Genomic DNA, 22,568 nt, shown 5'->3' on the forward strand with positions numbered 1-22,568 from the left:
CCCTGCGCGCCGTCCCTCCAGCCCTAACTCCCCCTCCTGCGTCTCCCTCCCCGGGGCCTGGCTCTGACCCCGCCGTCCGTCCCTCGCCTTGGCCAGCCCCCCGTGGGTCTCCCTCTCGCCCTCCCCTCCGGTCCCTTTCTCTCCCTCGCGGTATCTGGCTCTCTCGGTCTAGGCCCCGCCGCCCAGCCTGGGCCGGTCCCTCCCCTTCGCCGGCGGGTGGGGGGCGGGGCCGTGACGCGACGGGGCGGGGCCAGGAAGGGGGCGCTGACGCTGCGGCGGCCTCCGGCGGCCCCGGCCTTTTGTGCGGGCTGCGGGCGGCGGGCGGGCGGCCGGGTCGGGTGGGGGCGGCGGCCGAAGGAGGCGAGGCGGCTGCCCCGCGGGGACGCCCAGCGCAGCCCAGCCCCGCTCAGCCGCGCCCGGCCCTGCCCTGCGGTTGGGCGCGCCCGCCGCGCCGCATCCATGTTCGAGTAAGGACCGCGGCGGGGGCGGGAGGAGGTCCGCGGGCCGCCCGGGGTGAGGGGGCCTCCGCGAGCTCGGCTCGGGGTGACGCGGCCGCAGCCGAGGGCCGGGAGCTGGTGCACCGGGGGGAGGGGACGGGGGCACTGGGGGCCCAGGGTGCACTCGGGGGTGGGCGCTGCTGGCGCGGAGGCCCCCGGGGCGGGTTCGTCGGCTTGGCGGGGCTTTGGCTGGGGGTCCCGGGCTCATCCCGGGGGGACCGCGGCCTGCCGGGAGCGCCCCGGGCCTCCTTCGCCGCTGCCTGGGAGGCGAGGGGTGGGCGCGAGGCTGACCCGGGTCTTCGGGCCTGCGATCGAGGCAGGGCGCAGACGAGCTCCCGCCGGCCGGGCTCCCAGGCCCGGGAGCAGCCTCTCCGGGTCGGGGCCCCCTCCCGCCGTTCTGGTCTGTCGCGGGTCCCGGGGCTGCTCGGATGAGGGCTTCTGCGTTGCCGGCCGACCGCGTGCCTTAGATCTTCTTGGGGGGTGGGCACGGAATTGACCTACTCCCTGTCTGGGCCCAGAGTATTTTAGATTGTCCGTTGTAGGTGTCTTGGAAGTGTGTATGCGTGTCTGTGTTGCTAGTGCGCAGGCAGCTGCGATCCTCTTTGGCTCTGTGTGTGTGTGTGTGTGTGTGTGCGATTTCCCTCGCATTCCATCTGTGGCTCCATGTGTTGCTGTAAGCTCCCTGCGTGTGTCTGATTGTGACTGTGGTGTGTGTCTGGGGCTCTGTGTGTGTGGCTGTGACCTTCCGTGGTTGTTGTGTGTGTGCGGTGTATCTCATCCCGTCAGACTTGTGCGTGTCCGATTGTGACTTTGGAGTGTGTGTACATGTGTCTAAGTCTCCTCATGTGCAGACAGCTGTGATCCTCCTTGGCTGTGTGCGTGTGAGAATTTATCTCGGATACCATCTGTGGTTCCAGGTGTCACTGTAAGTTGCCTGTGTGTTCAGTTGTGACTTTGTAGTGTGTGCGCATGTGTCGGGGCTCTTTGTTTGTCGCTATGACCCTCTGCCTCTGTGTGTGCTCTGAACCTGTTAGCTCTGTGTGCAAATGTAAGTCACTTGTGTGTGTCCATGTGTGACATTTTTGTGTGTCTGGGGCTCGGTGAGTATGCCTGAATCCTTCTGGGGTTGTACCTTTAATCTATTTCTGATTCCGTCTTTGTGTGAAAGTTCCTGTGTGTGTCTGACACTGTTGTCTGTGCCTGGGCTTCCATGTGAGCAGCTGGGACCCTCTGGGGCTTTGTGTGCCTGTGTGAAGAGTAAGAGAGAGACCCCTTGTGGCTCATAGTGAGCCTGGGACCCTCCCTCCTGAGACCTTGGGTGTACCCTTGACTCTCTGGAGCAATAATAGTAACTGACATCGTTCCCCTGTTATAGTTTATAAAGCATGTCCCATGCATGATTTTAATACCTGGCCGCTGTGTTGTCAAGGTGCGTCCACAACCTCTGGGGCTGCATTATTCCTGAGTCCTTCACAGCTGCTGAGTGTCAGGGCTCCCTGTCAGTCAGCCATAGCAGCTGACACGTCCATCCCTTGCCACATAAGGGCAGGTTTTTGCTCTGTCTTCCCCTCCAGATGGGGAACGCCAGGAGAGCTGAGCTGACCCTGGACTTAATTTACCTGGGTTGGGCACGTGTTAGCCGGGGTCCTCTGTGACTGTTCTTTCACTGTGTGGTTCTCTGTGTAACTGTGGGAATGTTACTTGCTTCCAAGTCTCTGAGACTTTCTTGTGCTTGTATATGTGAAGGTACCTGGGACTTCCCGTGGTTTTCTGTTTCTGTGCCCCTTTGCACCTGCCTGTGCGTGTGCATGTGTGCACGTGTGTGTGTAACTTCTGGGACTTTGTGTGTGGCTGTAGCATCCTGTGTGTGATTGTGCTGGGACTCTGTGGCTTTATGTGTGACTGCGATATACCTGTGATGCTATTGCTGGGGGTGTGAGGTGGGGGTGGGGGAGACTGTGACAGTAGCTGTGTGTGAGCCACATCGAGGTTCCTTCTTGTGCATATCTACGTATGCCTCTGCCCCTCTCGGACCAGAGGGAGTTGTTGGCCTGTTAGGCCCAGGAAGCCGGAGGTGAGGTGTCTGCAATGGCAGAGCCCCATTCTCTTCCAAGTCCCTCCAACCATGTCACCATGTTGGGCTCCTCCCTTCCTTCTGCCGAGCCTGCCTGATTGGGCAGCCTCAGGGCTGTCAGGCTTGAATGCTTCCTCTTTGTCCTGCCAAGGAGCAAGATCTGGGGGCGCAGGCCATGCCCTGTCTGTGTGTGTTGGACCTGTCCACAGGTGCCCTCCCCAAGACCTGCCACCAGAGAGTAGGATGGGTGGAGGAGGGGTCTGCATTTCAGACTAGAGAGGCAGGAAGGTGAGGCAGGGGAAGAATATGGTCACCCCTCCTTCAAACCCTTCTCAAGCTCACGGGGGCCCTCAGGGTGAAGCCCAAACCCCTGCCCAGGGCCTGTGGGTGGGCGTGTGGCCTCCTGTCCTCCTTCCCCAGCCCCACTGGCCACCTCACTCCTCAGACCTGCCAAATTCAGTCCTGCCCAGGAACCCGATGTTCCTGCCCCTGAAACAGTCTTCGCCGGCCCTTTGCCAGATCTGCTCCTTGTCCTTGGGGCTCAGCTCAAGTGTGCCCTGCGCACCACCCCACCCCCACCCACTTAGTCCTCCTTTATCTCTGTGGTCCTCAAACTTGAACTTGCATTAGAATCTCCTGGGTCCCACCCCCACTTCCTGATTCAGGAGGTCTGCGGTAGGTTCCGGACTCTGCATTTCTGACTTCCGGCAGCGCTGGGGCAGCTCCTGTGAGTGGCGCTGCCTTATAGCACTGAGCAGTGTCCGAGATCTTTGTCCTTATTTACATGTTCTCTTAGTGATCGTCTCTGTTCCCCATTCAGAATGTCAGGTCCCTGCGGGCAGGTGTTGCATCCGTCTTGTCTACTTCTTTGTCCCCAGTGCCTGGTGCAGGGCAGGTGCTCTGTGTGCACTTAGAGAGAGAATGACTGCAGTTGGGGTCAGTTTGGGCTCCGAGCGCCAGGCTGAGGTGTTTGTGCGATACCTGTTGCAGGCAGCGTGGCGCCTCGGCAGCAAGTGCACTGGGGTGGCGGCGGGGCTGTGTGCTCCGTTTTAGTCTGACAGCCCCTAGTAAACCAGGGTGCCTTCCGGGTGGCGGGCTTTATGTATGCATGTCCTCCTCCAGACAGCCCTGTGAGGTGGATGCTTCTGTGATCCCCATTATACTCAAGAAGAAACTGAGGCACAGAAAGGTTCAGGCGCTGGCCCAAGGTCACACAGGGAAGTGGTCCAGCTGAGATCTGCAGTGGCCTCAGCCTGCAGAGGGTTGGGCAAGTTGTACACTTGGTGGAGTCCACGTTCAGGGGGTGGGGAGGGCGCGAATCACTCAGTTCACAAGAGCAGAAGCTCGCGGAGCACCTGCTGCGCGCCAGGCCTCGCTCTAGGCAGTGGGGTGCAGCTGGGAACAAACCCCCCTTCCCCTGTGAAGTATACGTCCTGGTGTGGGAGGATTTTAAACCAGAAAATACAGAAAGTCAGGTGGAAGAAGTGCTGAGGAGAAAGGTGAAGAGGGAGGGGGCTTGGGAGAGGGGAATGTGGTTTTCAGGGAGCGGCAAGGGGAGGCATCTTGGAGATATGGCCCCTGAGCAGAGGGGGTGAGGGCCTTGCCTTCACCTGGAGTCAAGTGCAGCCGTTGGGGGGCGGGGGGGTCAGCTCAGGAGGGCCCCAGCCTGACCAGGGAGGAGGCAGCTGAGCTGTCCAGGAGGGGAGAGTGTGGAGGCTGGGCCGGGGCGCTGGAGCAGGGGGAAGCAGGCAAGGTAGAAATAATGGAAATAGATCTTCGAGCTGGAGCAGGTGGGACCTGCTAACAGATTAAAAGTCAGGGCTAAGTAGGAAAGAAGAAGATGCTTAGGTTTTTAGCTCAAGCAACTGAGTGGAAAGTGGTTGTTCAACAAATATTTATTGTATAAATTAATAAGTTAATTTTAAAAACAGCAGGCATGACTGAGAGCTCCCTATGTGCCAGGCTCTGTTGGCAGCCTTTTACACATACTGATTTGTTTAGCCCTCCAGAAAGCTAGAAGAGGACATGTATTTCTCCCCTTGGATTACAGATGAACCAGCCGGGGCACAGGGAGCCAGGGGGCCTGCTCTAGGTCACACTGCTAGGAAATGGAGCAGGGTGGTTGGGTGGGGATCAATGGGCTGATGGGTGGGCCCCCCCCACACAGGCCCGTCCCCACACCTCAGCCTGTTTTTCCCCACAGTGCCCCTCTTCCTCTCCCCCCCCAGCACCACTCCCCACTCTGGCCGGAGCACACCAAGCAGCTCCCCATCTCTCCGTAAGCGGCTGCAGCTCTTGCCCCCAAGCCGACCCCCACCGGAGCCAGAACCGGGCACCATGGTGGAGAAGGGGTCAGATAGCTCCTCAGAGAAGGGTGGGGTGCCCGGGACACCCAGCACCCAGAGCCTGGGCAGCCGGAACTTCATTCGCAACAGCAAGGTTGGTGCGAGCTCGGGTGGGGTGGGGGGAGGAGGGGGAGACCAGGGGGATCACGGGCTCATTCTGACTCCATTCCTTTCTCTTGCAGAAGATGCAGAGCTGGTACAGTGTAAGTGTCTGGGCAGGGGGCCTTGCTGGAGGGATGAGCAGGAGGGGGACAGGTGCTAAGCCAGGGGTCCCTGGCTGCAGTAGTCAGGGAGTGGGTGCTGGGGTCTGCAGACCTGGGGGTCACATCCTATGCTGCTACGTACATGCTTTGTGACCTTGAGTGAGTTGCTTAACCTCTCTGGGCTTCTCTCTCCTCGAGAAACTCTTCTGACCTTACCAGACCGAAAGGAACTTCACTGAGAGTCAGTGATGCTGGTGGGTATGTGGCCCAGGGCCTGGCTTACGTGGCCATCAGCAAATGGCTCTCGTCATGGTTACTCTTGTGTTACGGGCCGTGGGAGCTAGAAGTGAGCTAGACACTGAAGCCTCAGAGAGGCTCCTCCCGGGCATAGGAGACTGAAGGATGCCTGGAGCTTTGGGGGACAGAATTAGGGGTGTAGACCCCTGTCCCGTTTCTCACCTCCCAACTTCCCCCAGATGCTGAGCCCCACGTACAAGCAGCGGAACGAGGACTTCCGGAAACTGTTCAGCAAACTCCCCGAAGCCGAACGCCTCATTGTGGGTGAGTCCCCCCAGCCAGACCCTGAGCTCCCAGCTCTGCCCTCCCGACCCTGCCGCGTGCGCCGGCCCAGCGGCCAGGACAGCCGTGTGACTCGGGTGTCTGCCCGTCTCTCCCCTCGGCCGCCTCAGATTACTCCTGTGCCTTGCAGCGCGAGATCCTCCTCCAGGGCCGCCTCTACCTCTCCGAGAACTGGATCTGCTTCTACAGCAACATCTTCCGCTGGGAGACCACAGTGAGCCGGCCGACCTGGGACGAGAGGGGGCCCCGGGGCGGGCAGGGCCCTGACCCCTTCTGACCTGCCTTTCGTCCTCAGATTTCCATCCAGTTGAAGGAGGTGACGTGTCTGAAGAAGGAGAAGACGGCCAAGCTGATCCCCAACGCCATCCAGATCTGCACAGAGAATGAGAAGGTGAGTGAGAGGACCAGTGCACCCCGATCTTAACTGGCTCCTCTCTCTTCCTCACTACCCAGAGTCCTGGTGACTCTGCACCCTGCTTCTCTCATCTTCCCTTTCTCTTTATCCTCCCGGCCCCAGCCTGGGCTCCCCTCGTCTCCAGCCTGGAGCCCTGCGTCTGCTCCTGTGTCAGGCCCTGTAGTCTGGCCCCGACACAGCTGCTCAGGGATAGCATTAATAGAAAAATTCTACCAGCTCAGAGGCTTCCTCCACCAGGAAGCCTTCCTTGATGCTTCATCTATCATGATTGTTGCCTCATGGTCCAAGATGCGTGCCTCACACCAGTGGCCCAGACAAGACTGGAGGAGGAAGTGGGGAGGAAAGAGCAGCAGACTTCCCTTTGTGTTTCCTTGGCCAAGAGGGGATCCGTTGTCCACCGACCGCCAGCAGGCATAGGAGACTGGGAATGTGCCCTGGGCTTCCCCTGAGCAGCCCCGCCACTCTGAGCTGACCCTGTCTCCTGCCCTGGACTGTGAGCCCCCAGGGCAAGGGCTGGGGGCCATTTCCTTATCACGGTGACTCCAGGGTTGTCCAGTGCAGGGCTGGGCACAGGACAGACATTCTGTGGAGTGAGTGAAGGGGTGAATGAATGGATACATCAGCGTGCAGAGCCAGAAACAGTGCACGGCCTGGAGCTTCCTCCTCCCTCCAGCCTTGTCTCTGTCCCACGGCTCACACCCCTCTTTCTCCTGCAGCATTTCTTCACCTCCTTTGGGGCCCGAGATCGCTGCTTCCTCCTCATCTTCCGCCTCTGGCAGAACGCGCTGCTTGAAAAGGTGGGCCCGGTGGGTCCTGGGCAGAGGTGGGTAGGGGGTAGGCTTGGGGGGACCATGGGGCCAGGGATGCCAGGACTTGGAGAACTGGAAGACCCCTCCAGCTCTTCTCCATGGGCACCAGGCCCAGCGCACCTGTAGCTCCTCCATAGACCTCCCCAGGGGGCCGTCACGGGCTCCAGTGCCACACCCTGCCCTCAAGAAATGCGTTCCCACGGCCCCTTAGTCACCGCCTGCAAATCAAAAATGCTCTGAAAATAGGGAGGTTTGGGTTATGTTTGGCAGCAAAACCTGACTTGAGCTCACGTGGCAATTTACAGTCCCTATCGGCACTATCTAGCAGAATTTTTTTTTTTTAATGTTTATTTTATTTATTTGGCTTTGTTGGGTCTTAGTTGCGGCACACAGGATCTTTTAGTTGCGGCATGCACTCTTAGTTTCAGGGTATGGGATCTAGTTCCCTGACCAGGGATCGAACCCGGGCCCCCTGCATTGGGAGTGCGGAGTCTTAGCCACTGGACCACCAGGGAAGTCCCTGTCTAGCAGAACTTTGTGCTGTGCTGTCTGGTATCGTAGCCACTGGCCACACCTGCCTGTTGAACTCTTGAAATGTGGCTAATGTGACTGAGGATCTGCATTTTTAATTTAACTTCAGTTTTAATTAATTTAAACTTAAAACGCCACGTGTGCTTCTTGTATAACACAAATCTGTATTTATCTCAGTTAGTGGGACTCTTCATATGTTTCAGGACCAAAAAATATTAATATGTAGGACTGGGGTAAATCTTAAATATAATTGTGATTCCGTATAAAATTATAGTACCCAGTATAGAATATACCAGTAATTCTCATAGTCTGTAGTTTCAGGAATCTATTACACTCTTTAAAATAATTATAGACTCCAAAGAGCTTTTGTTTAAGTGGGGTGTGTCTATCAATATATATACTGTATTAGAAATTGAAACTGGAAAATTTTTTTTATATAAATTTACTTACTGGATTTATTTTTTTATTGGCTGTGTTGGGTCTTCGTTGCTGCACACAGGCTTTCTCTAGTTGCTGAGAGCGAGGGCTACTCTTCACTGTGGTGAGCGGGCTCCTCATTGTAGTGGTTTCTCTTGTTGTGGAGCACGGGCTCTAGGCGCGTGGGCTTCAGTCGTTGTGGCACATGGGCTCAATAGCTGTGGCTTACAGGCTCTAGAGCGCAGGCTCAATAGTTGTGGCGCATGGGCTTCGTTGCTCCGAGGCATGTGGGAACTTCCTGGGGCAGGGCTTGAACCCGTTTCCCATACATTGTCAAGGCAGATTCTTAACCACTGCGCCACCTAGGAAGTCCAGAAACTGGGAAATTTTTAAACACAAGATGCACAAACATACATTGTATTAGCCACCAGAACAATGATAACATCACATAGTCTCTGGGAAACTCCATTGTACACTCATGAGAGAATAAAGGTGAAAAGGGCAAGTAACATTTTATACTGCTAGTAATACTTGTCATACTTATGAAAATAATGTTGCCCTCATGGATTCCCTAAAAGGGTCTAGGGGACGCCCAGAAATCCTTGGATCACGCTTTGAGAACCTCTGGTATACACTGTATTTGCTGAATACTAAATTTAATATAGATATTTTTGATGCTGTATTACAGTATAGGCAATGTATTATCTTTCTTAAATTCTCAACATTTCTTAATTTTGAATCAAGTCTTACCCCAAAGATTTTGAAGAAGGGATTTCAGACTTTTACTTATCACATTCTGACAGTCTATCGTGGGCCAACCCTGAGTGGGCTCTTCTGGAAGGCCTCCTATGGTTGCATGAGCTTAGGTAGCATGCATTTGGCTGCAAGTAGCTGAAAACCCAACCAGACAATGGTTTAAGCAAACAGATACTGAATTAGTTCAGATGGTAATAATAACAGCTAACACTGAACAGAGCTACTGGGTGCCAGGAACTGTTCTCAGCTTTCCAGGAATTAACTTATTTAATCATCACAGCCACCCTTTGAGGCAGTATGGTTATTATCTTTATTTCACCAATGAGGCACAGAGGGAAAGCCTTGCCCATGGTCACATATGCTTTTCTGTGGCAGAGCTGGGGTTCTAACTCATTGCATTCAGCTTCTGGAGTCCACTTAATTACACTGATGCCCATGTAACAAGAGGTCTGGAGGCAGGCAATCCAGGGTGGGTTTGAGGGCTCCCTATGTCATCCAGGACCCAAGCTCTTATCCATTATACCACACCATCGTCCTTCTGCCTATTGATGTTTTGTCCACATGCTTATTGCCTCATGGTTGCAAGATGGCTGCTACAGCTCCAGTTGTCATGCCCTCATTTAAGTGTCCCAAACATGAAGGAAGAAAGGGATGGATGGAAAGTGGGCATTCCTTTATCACAGGAAGGGAAGGCTTCATTTAGCAGACTTTTCCTTGCATTTCTTTGCCTAAAACTTGGTCACTTGATTGCCCTTGGTTGCAAAGGAAGCTGAGTATGTGGCAAAGGAAGCTGGGTATGTGGCAAAGGAAAAATAAATGGATATAAGCCAGTTACAACTCCCTGGGGCTGGGGAAGATTTTCACCCCAAACAAATCAGGGTTCTGCTGGCAGGAAGGGAGGGTGGATAGATGTCAGGTAGGCATCACACAGTGTCTGCTGCTGCTGGCCTGTAGCACCTCAGAAGGCCCAAACCCATCCCTCCAGCAGGGCTGCACCATGTCCCATCCTCAGAGGCAGCTCCAGCTATGGCCATCTTCAGGCGAAAGAGTGCTGGAGCAGAAGCCTGAGGGAGGGGTAGTGCAGTGTCAAAGTCTCCAAGGAGAGTGAGGGCAGCCCCCCTGCTGGGGATGGAGTTCAGCCCCATTGCTGAGTGCAAGTCACTGAACCCCATCGGTCAGATGGGGACTCTCGCTCCTTCACAGCACCTGAACTGGGCCCAGAATAAGTGCTGGGAAATGTCAGCTCCTGGGAAGCAGCACAGTCTAGTGGTTAGCTCCAGGGCTAGACCAGCCCCCTGGGATCACATCTCAACACTGCCACTTCCTAATTGGATGATATTACCCACCTCTGTGCCTCAGTGTCATTATCTTAAAATGATGACAATATTAGCACCTACTTTGGCTCCTTAGTTGTGGCACGTGGACTCCTTAGTTGCGGCTCACTGACTCCTTAGTTGTGGCATGTGGACTCTTAGTTGTGGCATTCATGTGGGATCTAGTTCCCTGACCAGGGATTGAACCCAGGCCCCTGCATTGGGAGCACGGAGTCTAAACCACCGCGCTACCAGGGAAGTCGCCAGAATGTTTTTTTTTTTTTTTTTTATTGGCTGTGTTGGATCTTCATTGCTGCACACGGACTTTCTCTAGTTGCAGCGAGTGGGGGCTACTCTTCCTTGTGGTGCGCGGGCTTCTCATTGCTGCAGCCTCTCTTGTTGCAGAGCACAGGCTCTAGGCGTGTGGGCTTCGGTAGTTGCAGCACATGGGCTCAGTAGTTGTGGCTCACGGGCTCTAGAGCGCAGGCTCAGCAGTTGTGGTGCACGGGCTTAGTTGCTCCACGGCATGTGGGATCTTCCTGGGGCAGGGATCGAACATGTGTCCCCTGCATTGGCAGGCAGATTCTTACCCACTGCGCCACCTAGGAAGTCCCCCCAGAATGGTTTTGAAGTCTTGTTGAGTTAGCATGCGTAAAGGGTTAGAAGAATGCCTGGCACATGGTAACAGCTCAGTGAATGTCAGCTGCTGCTGCTGCTGCTGTTATTACTGATACTATCTCATCAGCATCATCCAGCCACCCCAGCCGTGGGTAGCTCCTGAGGACACCTGCGAGAGTAGTTGGGGGCAGGACAGCATGGCAGGTGGGAGCATTGGCTCTGCAGTTTGAGCCCCAGAGTTGATCTCAAGCACGACTTCTCCACGCTGGGCCTCATATTCTCCTCTGTAAAACTGGGAACTTTAACCTGTAGCTGTGCAAGTATTGTGAGGACCTAAGGAAGAGTTCCTGAGCACACTGGCTCCTACAATGGGGTGCAGAGCAAGATTGAGAGAGAGATCTGAGATGGGAGGTCATGCTCCCCCTTGTGGCCACCAGGGAAACTGCTGAGTCTGAGGGCTGTTGGGGGCGGGTGGGAAGGGCTCTGGCCCTGATAAGCGTGGAGGCCAACCCAACGTCCTACCTGCCTAGACGCTGAGTCCCCGCGAGCTCTGGCACCTGGTGCATCAGTGCTACGGCTCAGAGCTGGGCCTCACCAGCGAGGACGAGGACTACGTCTGCCCCTTGCAGCTGAACGGTCTAGGGTGAGTCGCTGGTGGGAGCCTGGTTCGGGGGTGGGGAGGAGACAGCAGGAGCTGTGTGCAGAGCTCCTGGAGTCCTAGGTGGACTGAGGTGGGGGTGCGAAGTCTGGGAGACGGGGAGGGGGTGTGGGGTCTCAAAGAGACAGCCGTCTCACCCCCTTTCTCCATAGGAGCCCCAAGGAAGTGGGAGATGGAATCGCCCTGAGCGACATCACCCCCTCGGGGGCAGCTGACCACAGCCAGGAGCCAAGCCCGGCAGGTTCGCGCCGTGGCCGCGTCACCCCCAACCTTTCCCGAGCCAGCAGTGATGCAGACCATGGGGTGAGCAGGCGGGTGGAGGAGAGAGGAGGGTGCTGGGTGGTGTCGGGGAGAGAGAGAGGGACAGACTGACAGATTGAGGGGGACAGGGAGGGGATGGACAGAGAAGAGGTGGGTGGAGGGGTAAGTGAGGGGGTGGATGGAGGGATGGGATGGAGCTGGGAAGATGGGCAAGGAAAATAGGCACAGGTAGGGAAGGAGAGAGACAGGCAGAGATGGGACAGGTAGGTAGATGGGAACGGGGAGAGACAGGCAGAGATGGGACAGGTAGGTAGATGGGAACGGGGAGAGACAGAAGTGCCAAGAGAGGGCCAGATGGATGGATGAGGTAGGATGCAAACAGATAAGGCATGGACAGGACAGGCGTAAGAAAGCTTTTGTGACCCAGGCATCTAAGACAAGCCTGGATGAGAGGCTGAGAGGAGTCCTCGTCCGGGTGGCCCCAGGGCCCCTTGTAGCTCAGCTATGAGCCCTAGGTACCCGCGTGACCTCCCCAGCATTGGTTTTCCTACAGTCTCGAAGCCTTCTGATGGATGTGGGCACACAAGGGGCCCTCAGGCTGGGGCGAGGCTAGGTGAAGCTTGTCTCTGCAGGCAGAGGAGGACAAGGAGGAGCCGGCAGACAGCCAGCCAGACGCCTCCTCCAGCCAGACGGTGACCCCGGTGGCTGAACCCCCAAGCACAGAGCCCACCCCATCTGACGGGCCTGCCTCCCTGGGCCCCTTGGATCTGCTGCCCAGTGAGGAGCTGTTGACGGACACGAGTAACTCCTCCTCGTCCACAGGGGAGGAAGGTGAGGCCGGTGGCCCGATTCCTTTGCTTTGGTTACATGTGACAAACCTCACTCACATGGGCTGCACCGGGGGATTTGTTGGCTCAAGGGACTGAAAAATCCACGGGGTGGGCAGATAAGGGAGTCAAACGGTGTTGTGAGAAATCTGTCCATATTTAGCTCTTCTATGAAGGCAGCTTAGCAGAGTGGATAGGAGCTTAGAATCTGAAGCCAGATTGCTGGGGCTGAAATCCTGGCCACACTGCTTCGTAGCTGTGTGACTCAGGCAAATTATTCAGCCTCTCTGAGCCTTATTTTCCTCTTCTGAAAATTTTCTTCGTCTGGGGTTAGCAATAATAATACCCACTTCGTAGGGCTGTCATTAAGAGAATTTAATGTCTCAATACATGTAAAGTGCTCGGGCCACTTAGTAAGTGTTGGCTGTTATCATATCATCCTCACCATCACATCATTTCCATTTTCTCTGTGCCAATTTCATTCTCAGGTAGTTTCTACTCTTGGGGCAGAAAGAGCCCCAGCCCTGTCCCAGACAAGCCTAGCAGAGAGAAAGCATGCTTTTCCCAGTGGCTGAACCAAAATCTCTAGGCTTGGCTCTGGTTGGAGAGCAAGCCCACCCCTGAGCCCATCACCATGCCTGATGGCCTGGCCTGGGACAGACAGACAGACAGACAGACAGACAGACACACACACCCCTCCCCCCCCCCCATCCACCCCTGAACCAATCACTGTGGCCAAAAGCTCAAGCTTATGAGCAGGCCCACACCTGTCATCACTGGGACTGCAGGTATGTGGGCCTAGGCGTGTGCTCCGCCTTGAATCCGCGGTGGTGGCTCTGATTGTCTGGGCTTAGGGCACAAGCCCACCCTAAAGCCATCCTGTGGTGGAGGGGGCTGAGTAGCTCGTGTCCGTGTCCTCTCTGGTCCAGGAGGACGGGGCTGCCCAGCCACTCCGCAAGGCCTGGGAGCGGGGAGGAGCGGTCACCCAGAGGGAAACCAAGGCACGCAGGCAGCCTCATCCCCTGTCCTTCTCTGTCGCCCAGCCGACCTAGCGGCCCTGCTTCCCGACCTCTCCGGCCGCCTCCTCATCAACTCCGTCTTCCACGTGGGTGCTGAGCGGCTCCAGCAGATGCTCTTCTCAGACTCGCCCTTCCTGCAGGGCTTCCTGCAGCAGTGCAAGTTCACAGGTCAGGGGCCGAGATGCCCGGGAGGGTGTGGGGAGGACTAGGCCAGGAGACAGGCAGGCACCGCTGTGCAGATCCGGTGTGGCGGGTCCAGGAGTTGAAAGCAGCATCTGTGAGACCAGAGGGGCTCTGCCTCCTGCTAGCTGAGTGGCCTTGGGCCAGGTGCGGACCCTCTCTGTGCCTTGGTTTCTTCTGTGGGATAAGGTGTGATCCTGGTACCTGCCTTGTCAGGATCTCATGAGAACTAAATGAATTAATAGTAGAAAAGTGCCTGGAACAGGAGCAGATAGTAAGCATTTAATACATACGAGGTAATGAGCACTCTGTCAGGCCCGTGCAGAGGCCAGGACAGATGAACTCCGGAATCTAGTGAAAACACAGATAAGTGTGTTACAGAGGGGTGGCTGTGATCTGGGGGTATTAGGCAAGGCTACTGGAAGAATGTGAAGTTGAGACTACGGCCTGAAGGAGGAACTTTCCTAGGGAAAGTGAAGAGGTGGTAGAGAGGAAGCCCGGAGGCCAGCAGGGTACCTGCAAAGGCCCTGAGGCTGGAGGCTGGCACTAGGAGAAGCCCTTTGGCGCTAGGGCCCTGCGACCAGGTGTGGAGGGGGAAGCCACAGCACCAGAGGAGACGGAAGGGCTGACCAGGGGACTATCAGGGAGCTCGGGAGGCTACAAAAGAGATTCAAGTTGGGGAGGGGCCACTCAGATGGTAGTTTTCTCTGGGTTTTTTTTCTGTATTGATGAAAATGAATCACGTAGAATCCCCTGCAGAATGAGTAAGACCATGCCTTGTGTTGGTGGCACTTGAATCCCCCAAAACTATCCTTATATCCTGGGAATACTGACACATCAGACTGAGGAGCTCAGACTCTGCCTGGCAGTACTGGGGAGCCATGGAGTGTTGTAGACAGATGAGACACAGGCCCAGGCTTGGCTTTAGGAAGCTACCCCTGGACCAAAGGTGGAGATTGAGGCCAGGCGCTCAGGGGGAGGCTGAAGAGGGGCCTTGGGTAGACAAGGATGGGCTGAACGAGGACAGCGCTCAGGTGGTCAGTGAATAGACAGGGAGTGTCCAGGACGAGGCCCAGGGCTCTGCAGGGACCCTGGAGGGCAGTGGGGCCCCGTGAGGAGGGGCATGTTTGAGGAGATGCACAGGCCAGTGGGTGGGAGGGGCCCTGGGGACTCCTAGGGGAAGGTGTTCAAGAGGTCGTAGGACCCTAGGTCTGAGGCTCAGGGGAGAAGCCAGGACTGGCAAAGAGAGGAGCCTGGGGCTGCGGGAGTGGAGGAGGTGGCCCGGGAGGGCTGAGACGTGGAGGCGGGAGAGAGGTCCCGGCTCTGAGGGTCATCAGCGTCTGACGTTTTAGGCGTCCAGGAGGAAGGTGGGGCAGACACCAGGGTGCGGACAGGGAGGAGGGGCGGGTTTGGGGGCAAGTCCCCAGAGAGCTGGAACCTTCCAAAAAGTCTGAGTCTCCTGGAGCCTGTGGGCAGAGGACCGGAGAATGGTGTTTTCATTCTGCCCCTCCCTCCCCCAGACGTGCGCTTGAGCCCCTGGACCGGGGACAGCAAGTGTCACCAGCGCCGGGTGCTGACCTACACCATTCCCATCAGCAACCCGCTGGGGCCCAAGAGCGCCTCGGTGGTGGAGACACAGGTGTGTCAGGCGGGGTGGCCCGTGGGTGGGGCGGCCGGGGGCCAGGGTGGGGGGGATGGCGCTGACTCGTTGCCCCTCCCTCGGCCCCCACGCAGACGCTGTTCCGGCGCGGCCCCCAGGCGGGCGGGTGTGTGGTGGACTCGGAGGTGCTGACGCAGGGCATCCCTTACCAGGACTACTTCTACACCGCCCACCGCTACTGCATCCTGGGCCTTGCCCGGAACAAGGCCCGCCTCCGGTGAGCGGAGGCCCGGCCCCTCCACCTGACGTCTGGGTCCCAGGGCCCCCGCCCCGCTATCCCCTTCCCAAGTCAGCCGCAGGACGTTGGTTGTCACCGTGGCCGACGAGCAGAAGTCAGGAACACCCCGAGGTGTTTGGCCTGAGCCACCAGGAGGATGGAGCCGCCGCTGGCTGGGAGGGGGGACGCTGGGCAGAGGTGGGTTTGGGGGACGATCAGGACCTCAGCTTGGGACGTGCTGAGATGTCTCTCAGACCCCCTCGGAGTTGGACGCAGCAGCAAGATGCGGGCGTTCGAGGGTGAGGTGGGGGCTAGGGTGGAGTGTGGGCGGGCAGGGCTGGGGCAGCCCCGAGGGTGGGAGACCTGCCAGGGTAGGAAGTGTGGACAGGGAAGGGGCTGCGGGCTGAGTGGGCTGAGTGCGGTGGTGAGTGAGGATCGCAGGGGATCCTTGGGGGGGTGTGCTTCGTCTTTGAGTCAGGGGAGGGAAAGCACCCACCCCCCCCCGAGGAATGGGGCAGCAAGGCTGGAGTCACAGCCTGACCCCTCACCCCTTCCCCCACCTCCAGGGTGTCCTCCGAGATCCGCTACCGGAAGCAGCCCTGGAGCCTCGTGAAGTCTCTCATTGAGAAGAACTCGTGGAGCGGGATCGAAGATTACTTCCACCACCTGGGTAGGGGACAGGGGTCCAGCCAGGACCATAGACAGGGCTGGGGCCTGGCCGGCTGCAGACGTGCAGAGCCCTCTCTTGTGTCCGCAGAGCGAGAGCTTGCCAAGGCCGAGAAGCTGTCTCTGGAGGAAGGCGGGAAGGATGCGCGGGGGTTGCTGTCTGGCCTGCGCAGGCGGAAGCGGCCCCTGAGCTGGAGGGGTCACGGTGACGGGCCCCAGCACCCGGACCCTGACCCCTGCGCCCGGGCTGGCATGCACACCTCGGGTGGGTTCCGTCGGGCCTGGTGGGGGCGGGGCGAGGAGCCTGGGGCCCGGGCGGGGTGAGCGGGGCTGAGTCTGTCTGACTCCGCGTTGCTGCCCCGCAGGCTCCCTCAGCTCCCGCTTCTCGGAACCGTCCGTGGACCAGGGGCCCGGGGCAGGCATCCCCAGCGCCCTGGTTCTCATCAGCATTGTGTGAGTAAGGGGGCCAGCCTTGGGGGTCAGACAGGCCTGGATCTGCACCCTGGCTGTGTGACCCTGGGCAAGTGCTTGGCCTCTCTGGGCCTCTGCGTGCGTGGGCGCGTGGGCTCACCCCATAGTAAGGATTGAAGGAGGCAATGTTTGGGATGTGCCCGGCAGGGCTCTTCACACGGTGTACTGCTCCGTCTGTCACGGAGAGGTCTTCCCTGCGGAGAGAGGGAAGCCCTGGGGCTCCGGGGGGTGGGGGTGGGGGCCTGACCTTGCCCCCGGGGCAAGACGGAATTAGGTGAACCAGGACAGGTACGCAAAAGGAGCGGTGTCACTTACACAGTTCATTCAGGTTCTCTGTGCCCAGCCCTGAGCTGTGTGATGTGAGGGACACAGTAGTGACAGACCTGGCACCAGACCAGAGGGATGGAGTGGTGATGGCGGAAACACGGGCGGAGGGGACAGGGAAGCCGTGGGAGGGCAGCGAAGGCTTCCTCCAGGCTGGACAGGTGGGCCGTCAGGAGAGGCTTCCCGGGAAAGTGGAGGACTCTGAGCTGAGACCCCAGAAGGCTTCGGCGGGGAGACCCACCCGCTCAGAGGCCTGGACTAGGGGCGGGGTGCTCCGAGGAAGTGGAAATGAGACCCGTGCTCCCGGCAGAGCCCGGGCAGTGAGAGATGGGCCCCGCGCTCAGCCTCTCTGGGCTTCCGTTTGCCAGTAACAGCAGTCCAGGGAGGGGCCCCATGGTGCACGCCGCCCGGGGCGGCCAGGGTCGGGGGCGGCCAGGACGGGCCGGGCGGCTCTCATCTCTCTGTCTCCCCCTCTCTGCCTGCTCAGGATCTGTGTGAGGTAGGGTCCTGTGTCCTGCACGCCCCTCCCCTGTGTCTCGCCCCCAGCTGCAGCCCCTGCTCCCTGGCCTGCGGTGGCAGTTCAGGGCTCAGGCATCGGACAGGCCTGGGTTTGAACCCTGACTTTGCTGCCGATGGACTGTGTGACCCTGGGCACGTCACTCACCCTGTCCAAGTCTTAGTGTCCGCCTCTGAAAAAAGAGGGCTGATCGTGGTGCCCCTTCAAGGTGTGGTCGTGCGGGTGCCCCCCACGTGCGGGAGCGTTCGTACCCTGACCCCTGACCTCTGACCCCTCCCCCCAGCCTCATCGTCCTCATTGCCCTCAACGTCCTCCTCTTTTACCGCCTCTGGTCCCTGGAGAGGACAGCTCACACCTTCGAGTCCTGGCACAGTCTGGCCCTGGCCAAGGGGTGAGTGGGTAGCCCCAGGGGGTTGGGAGCTGGGGCAGGGCAGCGGGAGCTCATGACCCCACTCAGGCCCTGCGTCCCCCACAGCAAGTTCCCCCAGACGGCCACCGAGTGGGCGGAGATCCTGGCCCTGCAGAAGCAGTTCCACAGCGTCGAGGCGCACAAGTGGAGGCAGATCCTGCGGGCCTCCGTGGAGCTCCTGGATGAGGTGTGGTCTGGGCTGTGGGAGCCTGCGTTCAAATCCCAAGCTGCGGCAGGTGCACCTGGGCCTCACTTTCCTCCTCTGTTAAATGAGGAAGCCATTCATAGTCCCCACCTCTCAGGGTTGCTGGAAAAATTAGCGGGATGGAAGAACAAATTTAGTGGTTTTCCTCTTGAGAAAAAAGTCCCTGGATGTCTGCCTTCAGGCACAGCTGGATCCAGCCACTCCATAGTAGTAAGAATCAGTCTCTCTTACCCTGCCTACCCTCAGGGCTGGCTTTGTTTGGGGCATCCTAGGATGACCAAGATGGTACCTGTGGCTCCAGGGTAATATCCAAAGGAAAGAACTCATTCTCACTGGCTGCTGGGGTCACGTGCGCATCCCTGATCCAGTCACAGTGGCCAGGGGTAGACGAGGCTTTGTCCCTGAACCCCTCCCTGCCTGTGAGGTGACTAAGGGGTCACATGAGGGTGGGAAAGAGGTTCTCCAAAGGTTATTCAGATGGCTAGGTTCAAATTCTGACGTGTGACCTCGTGCAAGTGACTTCACCACCAGGGCTTTGACTTCCTCCTCTGTAAATGGGATGATAATCGATGTTACCTCAAAGGCCGCTGTGAGGAGGAAAGGAGTGAGCATCTGAGTGGTGCCCACTCCTGCAAACACCTCAGCTGCGTTTACTGTTATTAGTGAGATCCTGCAAAGCAGGTGCTCAGTAAATGTGGTGGTGGGTCAGCACAGACGCCAGGCGCTGGGGAGCATCTGGCGTTGGCCGGGTGCCCGAGGGCATCAGAGCCCATGTTGCTGGGCGATGGTGAGAGTCATTCCTGGTCACTGTGGACCGTCATGCTGAGGCCCACCTTTAGGGACCTCGCTGCACCCTGAAGTCACGCTCAGAGGGAGATTCTCACGCAGGGCGGGGCTGGGCAGAGGGATCATCGAGGCTGGGGTCCCATTGCTCAGAGAGAGGGAAGTCAGGGCCTTCCCATCCTGAGTTCAATTCGGATTATTTTCCTCTCTCAAACTGCCAAGGGCACGGAATTGACTGCACGTAAGAACGCTAACAGCAGACACCAACTGAGCCGAGCTGTTCTAAGAGCTAAAATGACCCACTGATTTGTTTCTCGTGGCCAGCCTCCGAGGGGGGTGCTTTGATTACCCCACCCCCCATCTAACAGACAGGAATGTTGAGGTAGAGGTGTTTCCAAGGCAGAGAATAAGAATAGCTAACGTGCACCGAGCACCTCCTGTGTGCCAGGTCCTAGGCGTTCAGCTGTCAGATCCCTGGAATAATCCTGCGAAGCAGGTATGTTACTGACCCGTGTTTCAGCTGAGGGACCTGGGACTGTTAAGGGACTTGCCCAAGGTTACCCAGTAAGTCGCAGAGCCGCGACTTGAACGCAGGCTATCTGGGCCCCTTCTACCTGCTGCCTGTGAGACGTTAAACTGGATGCAGAATGGCTGGGTGCAGAGGCACAGGCTGACTTTGGCCCCTCTGGACCTTCCCCAGGTCCCCAGCTGCAGGATTGTTGGGGGAGGTGCGTCACCCCTCCCAACACTCACCTCCCCCCACCTCTTCCCCCAGATGAAGTTCTCGCTGGAGAAGCTGCATCAAGGCATCACCGTCTCGGACCCTCCTTTCGACTCCCAGCCACGGCCCGATGACAGCTTCTCCTGAGGACACCTGGCCACTCAGCCATCCCCCCAAATGGACAGATGGACACAGAGGCTCGGTGGCCACTGCTGGCACGGTGTGAGCGCCAGAAGCCTCCCGCCCACCCCTCCCAGTGGCCCGGCCAGGGGCCACGCAGACATGGGGACCACAGAACCGAGATGCACTTTAGACCAATGCGTGCGAGTCCAGCTGTCGTCACCTGCCTCGCCAGGGAGCTGGCCTGGCCTTTGGTGGGCGCCCCACTAACTTATTGTGCCCGGCTGGGGTTGTGGGGGGTGCCTTCAGGGTACGTGATTCCCTCAGCTCTGGGTTTAATGTATTATATTTATTTGGGGCTGACAGAGCCCCAATAAAGGGTTGGAAATGGCTGTGGCTGTGTCTGCGGGGCCCTGGGACCAGGTGGGAGCTTCCTGTTGCATCAGATCCTGCTGCTATAGAGGGGCGTACCATCCATTTTCTGGGGCCACAGTCACTGACTCGACCTGGAATTCCCGAGCATCTTTCACAAGCTGTGCACCCTCAGGGTCCGGCGTGGGGGCTCCGAGGGTGGCCCGGTTCACTCCTACCTCTGATACTTAGCGGGCATGTCACCCAGAGCAGGTCAGCCTCCCTGAGCTTCGGTTTCTTCCGTACAATGAGCATAAGAGTAGCACCTGTCGGGGACCTCCCTGGTGGTCCAGTGGTTAGGACGCCGCGCTTCCACTGCAGGGCGTGTGGGTTTGATCCCTGGTCAGAGAACTAAGATCCCACATGCTGCGCAGCGCAGCCAGAAAAAAAAAAAAAAAGAATAGCACCTGTCTCCCAGGGTTGTTAAAAGTGAGTCGTTCTCGAACTTGAGCTGCATCAGAATCTCGTGGAGTGCTCGCTCTTTTTTTTTTTTTTTAATTAATTAATTAATTAATTATATTGGCTGTGTTGGGTCTTTTTTGCTGTGCACAGGCTTCCTTCAGTTGCGGTGAGTGGGGGCTACTCTTCGTTGTGGTGCGTGGGCTCCTCATTGCCATGGCTTCTCTTGTTGCGGAGCACGGGCTGTAGGCGCATGGGCTTCAGTAGTTGCAGCACATAAGCTCAATAGTTGTGGCTCACGGGCTCTAAAGTGCAGGCTCAAAAGCTGTGGCGCACGGGCTTAGTTGCTCCACGGCATGTGGGATCTTCCTGGAGCAGGGCTCGAACCCGTGTCCCCTGCATTGGCAGGCGGATTCTTAACCACTGCACCACCTAGGAAGCCTGAGTGCTCACTCTTTAAAAAGCGGTATGCTGGACCCCACCCTCGTTTCTGACTCAGCACGTCTTGGGTGAGTCTGCTGAGATCTTGCACTTCCAACAAGTTCCTGGGTAATGCTGTTGCTGATTGTCTAGGGACCCCACTTTGAGAACCGCTTTATAAGGATTCAAAATGTTAATAAATGTGGCTACTTATACCAGGGCCTGCACAGAGTAAGTATTCAATAAGTGTTACCATTATGCCAGAAAAATTGAGGGGAGAAAAAAGTCATGTGGTGAGGACCAAGCATGTACCAGGCTCTGTGCCAAGGTCTGATGTTCATTTAATTCTCAGTTACTCCATGAGATGGAGACAAATAGTTACATGCCTGGGACACTCAGCAGGGAGGCAAGGCCTAGCCGCTGGTGTCTCCACATTTAGATACAGGGCCCCCTTCAAGACCCCACACCAGAGGTTGGGGCCTCTGGACCCTGTCTTATCGATGTGGAAATGGGCCTAGAGGCAAGGTCTCTGGTCCAGGTAGAACCCAGATCTGTCTCACTCAAACCCTGTTGTGGTTCCAGAGTGAGTGAAGAGGGGTAATGAGAGAACTCTGAGAAGTCACAGTCAGGCTGTAAAAATCTTTTTTTTTTTTTTAATAAATTTATTTATTTACTTTTGGGATGCACTGGGTCTCCATTGCTGTGCGGGCTTTCTCTAGTTGCAGAGAGCAGGGGCTACTTTCCATTGCGGTGCGTGGGCTTCTCATTGCCATGGCTTCTCTTGTTGCGGAGCAGGGCTGTAGGTGCGGGCTTCAGTAGTTGTGGTGCGCAGGCTCAGTAGTTGTGGCACATGGGCTTAGTTGCTCCGAGACATATGGGATCTTCCTGGACCCGGGATTGAACCTGTGTCCCCTGCATTGGCAGGCAGACTCCCAACCACTGTGCCACCAGGGAAGTCCCCAGGCTGTAAGAATCTCAATTGATGGCTTGGGAGGAGGGGCCGGATGGGGCAGAATGGACCTCAAGTGGCAAAGGACACAGCCAGCCTCTCCTATTCTCCACCTATGTGATCATGGCAAGTTCCCCATCCTGAGCCTCAGTTTCCCACACCTGTAAAATGAGCATGATGGGAACACCCATCTTGTAGGAAGAATGAAGTGAGTTAATATTAGTAAAGTGCTTAGAATAGCACCAAGCCATGCTCCGCAAACATCAGGTTGTAGGGCTCTCACTAGGTGCCCCTGCCTCGTGCCTAAGACCTGTCCTCGCTGTGCCTCTGCCTGCCACCCCCCACCAGAGGGAGGGATCGCAACAGCAAGAGAGTTATTTTTTGCAGGGGAATTTCACGGCCCAGGAAGTGCTGGCACAAAGATCCGGATCACAAAGGTGTCTGGTGTCCCTGGCTTGTTGTCCCTGGCTTCCTCTCCCTCTGCCCGGGGCCAGCCCCACCCTTGGTTCCTCTTGCCTGGTAAGGCTGGGGTGGGGAGATTCTGGAACTTCACCCCACCCAGACCTGGAGGTCAGGACCTGAGGCGCAACCCTCAGCCAAAAGTCTCCCACCCTGCAGAGCCTCCACCCTCATCCTCTCCACTTAGCAGACAAGCCACCTGCCATTGCCTGACAGGATTCCAGATGGACCTGAAACCAGCCGTGTGACCCTAGGCAAGGGGGTGGACTTCTCTCAGCTCCAGTTTCTCTGTCTGTAAAATGCAGATGAATAATAGAGCTTACTATAAATGTTTG

The 22,568-nt window shown here is 57.3% G+C and overlaps 1 protein-coding gene across 10 annotated transcripts; it reads left to right on the forward strand.

The window, feature by feature from the left end:
• The first annotated feature begins 259 nt into the window (after nt 1-259).
• Nucleotides 260-19,987, forward strand: GRAMD1A (GRAM domain containing 1A). Of its 10 annotated transcripts, none has more exons than XM_057712318.1 (19): nt 260-467; nt 4,775-5,010; nt 5,099-5,119; nt 5,596-5,680; nt 5,809-5,912; nt 5,994-6,089; nt 6,830-6,910; nt 11,088-11,200; nt 11,368-11,518; nt 12,109-12,307; nt 13,347-13,490; nt 15,023-15,141; nt 15,237-15,379; nt 15,946-16,049; nt 16,137-16,310; nt 16,411-16,498; nt 17,641-17,748; nt 17,815-17,953; nt 19,530-19,987. In XM_057712318.1, coding segments are annotated over exons 1-19 (2,199 nt in total). In that variant the 5' UTR covers nt 260-466; the 3' UTR covers nt 19,623-19,987. The 10 variants fall into 10 exon arrangements, with proteins under 10 accessions (XP_057568301.1, XP_057568302.1, XP_057568305.1 ...); XM_057712319.1 differs by having other exon boundaries at nt 17,833-17,953; XM_057712322.1 differs by having other exon boundaries at nt 17,837-17,953.
• The last annotated feature ends 2,581 nt before the right edge of the window (nt 19,988-22,568 follow it).

This window comes from Hippopotamus amphibius, chromosome 16, assembly GCF_030028045.1.
Source record: "Hippopotamus amphibius kiboko isolate mHipAmp2 chromosome 16, mHipAmp2.hap2, whole genome shotgun sequence".
Taxonomy (NCBI): Eukaryota; Metazoa; Chordata; class Mammalia; order Artiodactyla; family Hippopotamidae; genus Hippopotamus; species Hippopotamus amphibius.

Coding starts and splice junctions, on each gene's coding strand:
- GRAMD1A (XM_057712318.1), top strand. Junction 5,120..5,595: donor AGATGCAGAGCTGGTACAGT/GTAAGTGTCTGG, acceptor AACTTCCCCCAG/ATGCTGAGCCCCACGTACAA. Junction 5,913..5,993: donor TCTTCCGCTGGGAGACCACA/GTGAGCCGGCCG, acceptor TTTCGTCCTCAG/ATTTCCATCCAGTTGAAGGA.